Genomic DNA, 6,953 nt, shown 5'->3' with positions numbered 1-6,953 from the left:
CCATTTTCAACTTGGGGAGTTTTCTTTAATTCCTCAGAGGTCAGCACTGTCTAGATTAGGCGTAGAAGGTTTAGCTAGCATTTAGCTACAGGAAGTTAATTAAAAAAATAGCTATGGGTCGCTTTATCTTTTAAGCTCTTAAAAATCTGGATTGTCTTTTCACATAGAGGAGCCTGAGCACATGCATATCTATACAGAGGAGGACAAAGGTTCACAGAGGGCTTGCTCAGATGTTATGGGGGGAACAGAGCGGAAAAGGGCCGGGACTCAGAAGGGTCCATTTGACTAATCGCATCCAGCCTAGCAATTTGGAGGGAAGACCCATGGATGTGTTGGAAGGGCGCTTGAAAGAAAGCTAGGGGCTTGGGGGTTGAAAATGTTTCATAAGTGTACTTATCACGAATACATTTTAATATGGAAATAATTAAGTATTATTAAACCTACAGGATTAATAATGATTTCAATTGTTGTATTATAATGAGATTGGTGTTCGGGGGAAGAAATAAGCCCCACATATAAACTGGTGGTGTAAATAAGCTACGTTAATTTTTTCAACTACTTTCGCAACTTTATTTGGGGGGGCCACTCAGGAAGCTGAGTGTGTTGGTGGGTCTGACGGTTTTGTGATGCTACAGCTCCCTGTGTTTAAATCCAAGCTCAGGACATCAGGCAGGGCCAAACAAACACGTGCTAACGAAGTGCCCTCCCCTGGTTGCCAAAATACACTAAAGCATGCATATCAGGGGTTTCCGCAGGTTTGCAAGTTGACCTCCGCCGGGCTAAGTATCCTGGGACTATTTTTTAAAATGCTTTCTTAAAAGGGGGCCTTGTTAGAACTTCAGCTTGCAAGTTAGAGGACAGGAAAGTCGTTTGTACGTAGGCTAATGCTATGTTGAGTTAGGCCTAGCGCTAATGCTAGCAGCTAGTTGAGAGAGAGAACGAGATGGTGATGGTCAGCTAAGTAAAACAGCAGCTGGGTGAGCATTATACAACTGTGAATGTAGCTTTAGTGGTATATTAATGATACCTTGCACATAAAAATGAGATAACATGCAGTCATAAATGTGCAAAGCAGAATTTCCTGAATTTTGTGAAGGCTAGATATCATTTACCGCTAGCTAATTTTAGAGACATGAATCAGCCCGGCAATTTATCTCCAGCAGAGCAGTAACGATGTTTTCTCAGCACCTTTTCAAATCAGCTATGGCTTAATCCTTCTGATATTGTTCTTATTCTTAATTCAGTTTTCTTTTGTTGTGTTGAAAACACAGCATTCAAGAATTACACAGATTGTCTGATTATCAGACATTATAATATTAGTCATATACAGCTCCTTCTTGAATTGATTGATTTTTTAAAATGTGTGTTAGTAATTCACTTTATAAATGCATTATCATGACTGTTAAATTCTCCAGTCAGCTTTTGAAATTTTGCTTAATGCGGTTGCTTTTGAGTTGTCAAAGTAAAAGTTTTTAAATGCTGTATTCGTTCGCCTGTGTGATTTTATCCACAGAGCCGCTCTTTGGTGAAGAAGATACATTAAACTCCAGAAGATATTGAGGCGCAAAGAAATACTGACTGACACATTACTGGTTGGCCAATGACTTTCTATGTGGGCCTTTGTGTGAGCATCCTACTAGTGCGACGCAGAACTATATCTCACAGAACCAGTTATGGATAACTGGTGGCCTACAATATGGTGGTTAAACCATGCACTAGAATGGACAGGAAGGCCCCCTAGGGGAATTTATTGTCCTTCATACATGAGCAGTCGAAAACGAAAAGAAAAAGAACAAAACCAAAAGACGCTTGAAATCCACACCCAGTCTCGTGGATGCTGATCCTAAACAGCAAACTAACCTGAAGTAGTCCAGTATTAAGTTAGTCTGTTTTAAGGCTATAAATGTGCCCATTTTGTATAGATAGTAAAGTGTCTAAAGTGCTCCACAGTGGTGAGGAGCGCTTACTGCCTGCCGGTTTTTTTCCTTTCTGCCCTGCCCCTTCAAAAAGTCTGTGCACGCCCACTGATTGGATTGTATTATATGCCTACATGCCATGGACTCCCAATAGGACACTTTAGCGAGCTAAAGCTACAAGCTGCCGCCTGAGGCAGCGCCAAGTACCTATATATATATATATATATATATATATATAACACAAGATAATTCTGTTTATCTTGTGTTGTTAAATTGAACTAAGCAGTAGGAGATGTGACCCATGCTGAAGAAAATATACTTTATTAATCCCCTAGGGGAAATTGTTCTCTTCACAATATATATTTTTTTTTTTCTCCGGGTCCCAAGCCAAATCCCTACACACTGAGCTACTGCTGCCCCTGGAAACAGGTACTAACAAATAAATAGGCAACACCCAAAAGGATACATTTTTGTCAAATTTGAGGAATATTTTAAAAATAAAAGAAAAAAATTAGTATATACATTTTGAATTTCAATTGTACAGGCTGCTATGGTTTTAATTGCCTTTTGTTTTAATGAGTGTGCAGTTGACTAAATGTATTGTTTTAGTCCCTGGTGAAGACAACAAAGCAGTTTCCTTCCAGTCAATTTTCATTTATGAATATGGAATTTGGCAAAAAAACACAAACAAACTCTGCTTAAGTTTACAATTCCCTCGCATAAGGGTTAGGGTTAGTTGCTTTGCTTTGGTTACGTCATTTCCGACAATAGCGCTAGCCAATCCCTTGAGCCCAGGACGATGCGTAACGTTGTGACGTAAAATTTCAGCGCCATTTTGAGATGTTTTCAACAGCATTCTACATCCACAGCATGTTGGGATATTAAAAACTAGTCTGTGCGTATGTCACATGTAGACTTGCCTGTAACGTCAGCTGTGTGTGTGTAATGGGGAGATGACTGCAGCTGTCCTCTCGGCGATACGTCTTCTCACGAAGCCTCTGGGCGGTAAGTGATAGTTTGACAGGCCGAAGACAACGTAGACACATTTACTGACAGAAATAATGAGTACTTTTAGCATGGTAATGATGGCTGACTGTTTAGTTTGACCTGCTATAACCTAACCTTTGATGATGGGAACTGTACACCAACCTTTGGAAGCCCGTTTCCGCCAATGTACCAGATATAAGAATATAAGTCACTGTAATGAGAAACCTTTTCGGAATATACTTAGCATCTCACAATAATGAGAAAGTACCTTAAAATATAGACTGTAATAGTAAGTCATTGTGGTTTTTCATGATTTTGAAATGCTAAGTTAAGTTTTTAAGAAAGTTTCTCATTATAATGACTTGCATAATCTTTTTTGGCAATTTAACAATTTATATTAGATTTAGATTTATACAGTTTTTAGCTAAATTTAATTTTAGAAGATTTTCAATCATTTATTTTATAACTTTTTTGTCAATTTATCTGTTACTTTTTGCTATTTCAACCATTTATCCATTACTTTTAGCCACCTGTTTACTCTCCGCTCGCTAACTAACGTTAACTAGCTAGTCTTCACCTGTTGTTCAGATGTTACAGCTAACTCAATATGTACTCCTGGTTGAGAATCACTGGCGTACCACATTAGTTGTACACAACCGATAATGCAATGTTCTGTGTATTGTTGTCTGTAGAGGCGTCGGTGCATGATGCTCAGTCCTCACACCAAGAGGCCCTCTCAGCAGCGCTGCGTGCCAACAGAGCCTTCCTCTTAGAGCAGCTTCAGAGTGAGCGCAGCTTTGAGGAGGTGAGGAGACTGAGGGGGGAGGTAATGGCGGCGACAGACTGGTTCTCCAGCAATACAGAAGATGCCACATGGGGCTTTGTCCAGGAGTGTCTCCTGCTGCTCCTCGCCTTAGCGCGACACCTTTCTGTTGAACTTGAACTTTTCAAGCAGACTCCTGCTCCCTCCACGGCTAAACTACGCACCCCTGAGATGGCCCCACCTTTACCTCCTGACACCCTGAGTGTCACCCAGCAGAAGACGCTTGGAACCGCTCTTCAGTTTGTGATTTCTTTGGGGCTCTGCCCCTACCTGGCCCCTGGAGTGGGTGTGCCACTGGGCCGCAGGTCAGCATTTGGAGTCATGGTGGAAAAACTTGTTTGCAGTGGGGCAGTGCCAGCAGTGGGCCGCCGCCTTTATACCACAACAAATGTCCTGTTGCAGTTGTCAGAGCTGTCATCTCTCGCCACACTGGTGTTCACACAACATTTGGGAGATGTAATGGCTGCACTGTGCCAGCTTGGATACCAGCCACACCGGGCAGGGAGTGACACAGAGGAGGAGAAGGTAACACACCTGAATATCTCATTTCTTCACCCGTTAGTAGGATTTATTGGCAAGACAGGACTTGAAGTAAACTGTGCAGTTAAGTGATCATATTATTTTTGTCAATTGCTTTTGATGCCCGTGGACAAGATAAATAAAAGGCATCTGTTTTGTTTTTTTCCTTCTTGCAAACTCTTTAGATGCAGGAGCTCAGTGCTGAGGAACGTCAAACCTGCAAGGAAGCCCTCAAAAGCCTTCTAGAAAAAGTCTACCAGCCAATCGTCATCAAGGAGCTGCTGATCCTCCAAGGTGGACCCAAACAGGTGTGCTTGTCTGTGTTTGGCAGGGGATTAGGCGCTGACAACTTGAATAAGGAGTGATAATAGTGTGCTTATTATTTGATGTATATTTGAAATGATTATATTGTGTAGTTGCTGGCCCTTGGTTAGATAGCTAGACTTGCTCTTCAATACCACTGCTAACAGCACGCTGTCTGCCCATCGCTTGTATGTATTTCCCCAAAGACCTCTTTCTTCCTTTTTGATAATAAGGAAATAATAACACATTTAAAGGTTGTTATATATACAATATTGACTTGCCACTGGATGGCGCCTAGAGCACCAGCATCTTGTTTTTGCCACTGATGGACTCAGATTATTGAGATGACTAAAGGTGATTTTAGTTGGACTTTGGTATAATAATAATAATATAAACCTATTAATTGTTATGTAAAGTTTGTAAATAATTTCATCAAAATTACAATACTGGATATGTTTTATAAACTTATTTAAAAACTACATTTCCGTATAAGAGAAGGCCAAGATGGCAGGCTTCTATTATTAAAGCTTCCCTGTGTTTTCTTCTAAACAAGCAAAGGACTAACAAACGTGTCGAGTCCTTCCTCAAAAAACAATATAATGAAATGCTGTTCTCCATTTAGATTTCCCAGCTGTGGTGTTTATAAGGCTCGCTGTAAGGCCTTTTTTCATGTGTGCTGTCCCTCCTTCCAGCCTGCTGCAGTGAGAAGCTCCAGTGGTCCCAGCAGCAGCAGGGCAGCTCTGGGATCAGCTCCGGCCTGGCTGAGGCGTCTGTGTGGCCAGCTGCTGTCTGAGCGCCTGATGCAGCCTAACGGTGTCCAGGCTGTTGTCAGAGCCATCCTGGGGGGAGGAACAGGTGAGTAGGAGTGAAGGTAATGATAGAAGAATGTCTCCACACTGTGTTTGCCTCTGTTATATAATTTTCTTAGCATCTTGTATTTTACCTTTTGGATCTTTTTATTGAAATTTAGAGAATGGAACTTGTATTTGATGCATTCAAACCTAACTAGATCACTGTTTCTGTCCTCCAGGGAATGAGTCAGACTGGAGGAAATGTGAAAGTGTGGCCAGGATCCTGGTGACCTGTCCTCAACAGTCCTCAGCAGACAGCTACTACAGACAAGTCTGTCCTCAGGTCAGCTCACACACCCACCAGTTGGCTGTGCTGTTTTTGAACTAAAATGGCGCGTATCTAAGGATACGTGGAAGAGGCACAGTCTGTGGGAGCCGGTTATGAAATTATTGTAAATACAGGACAAAGACAAGGACAAATCGCCATGTACACCAATCTATCCAGCTGCTCTGTTGTAACATGAGATATAGAAAGTATCTTTATCTATCTATCTAAATCTAGCTGGTGAAATTGCGTTTCTTTAATCTCCCACCCAAATTTTGAAAACGGTGTTTCTTGTTTGTTAACTACATAATTCTGGGTTATAATGATTTGGATGTTATTTTATGACATCGAGAGACACCGCAACATCCCAACCAAAAAGTCAGTTGGGCAAAAATATGAGCCATTAGGAGATCGCTTGTAAAAGGAAGAAGGCTAAACTTATTTGAAAGAGAAAACAAAGGTGAACGTAAAATAATTACGCAAACTGTCTATTGATCATCCATCACAGTTTGTTTGTGGTGATTGTTGCCGTAAAGAATTTGTTCATTTGAAGTGTTTTTCTTGTTGTTTTTGTTGCTGTCTAGATACTGGACCTCCTGCACTTTAAAGACAAGCTGACAGCCCAACAGATGCAGCGTGTGGCCACCAGGGCGTTGCTCTCTATGGTGCAGGAGAAGCCCAGCTTTGGCCAGCAGTACCTGCTCACTCCTGTTCTCGCACCTCTTCACCGCTGCACCATTGCTTCCAGTCAGTAACACCACCATTTATCCATATGTGTGAGATGTTACATTAAAAGTAGAGGTAGTATTAGTAAAAAAAAAAAAAGAAAAAAAAAAGTGACTTGACTCAGGCTGTTCTTTTCACAAAAACAGCCAAAGGATGATAAGTCAGATACCAAAATGGCTGAACATGTTGTTGTTGAAATGTGTTGGTGCATGTGTGTGTTTTACAGACGATGGTCATTCCCAAGCTGCTGTGGAGGAATGGGAGCTGACACGTTGTATAGAGGACATACACAAGGTGAGGACACCCAAACGCATCCATGAAAACACTACACTGACGTAGTTAGGTGGAGTTTCTCTATTAACCAATTAGTTGCTTGTTCCATAAAATGTGGGTCACTGGTTCCCAAAGTCCAAGGTGATACAATATGTATATTGATACAGTTACAATTAAATATATTGTGATTAGCGATGTTCCGATACCATTTTTTCCCTCCCGATACCGATTCCGATACTTGTGCTGTGGGTATCGGCCGATACCGAGTACCGATCCGATACCAGTATGTT

General features: G+C 41.3%; 1 protein-coding gene across 1 annotated transcript in view; it reads left to right on the top strand.

Moving 5' to 3' along the window:
• Positions 1-2,737: 2,737 nt before the first annotated feature.
• Positions 2,738-6,953, top strand: part of tango6 (transport and golgi organization 6 homolog (Drosophila)) — a gene marked incomplete at its 3' end in the record, with an annotated part of 14,098 nt that continues 9,882 nt past the window's right edge. Inside the window, 7 exon segments of the mRNA XM_035665532.1 lie at positions 2,738-2,921; positions 3,596-4,251; positions 4,431-4,553; positions 5,241-5,403; positions 5,579-5,682; positions 6,249-6,411; positions 6,617-6,684. Of these exon segments, the coding sequence (XP_035521425.1) occupies positions 2,870-2,921; positions 3,596-4,251; positions 4,431-4,553; positions 5,241-5,403; positions 5,579-5,682; positions 6,249-6,411; positions 6,617-6,684 (1,329 nt within the window).

This window comes from Morone saxatilis, unplaced genomic scaffold (genome assembly GCF_004916995.1).
Source record: "Morone saxatilis isolate NCDOM2014 unplaced genomic scaffold, NCSU_SB_2.0 Contig2, whole genome shotgun sequence".
Taxonomy (NCBI): Eukaryota; Metazoa; Chordata; class Actinopteri; family Moronidae; genus Morone; species Morone saxatilis.
Note: the sequence above shows the minus strand (reverse complement) of the source record. Positions and strands in the feature narration are given on the sequence as shown.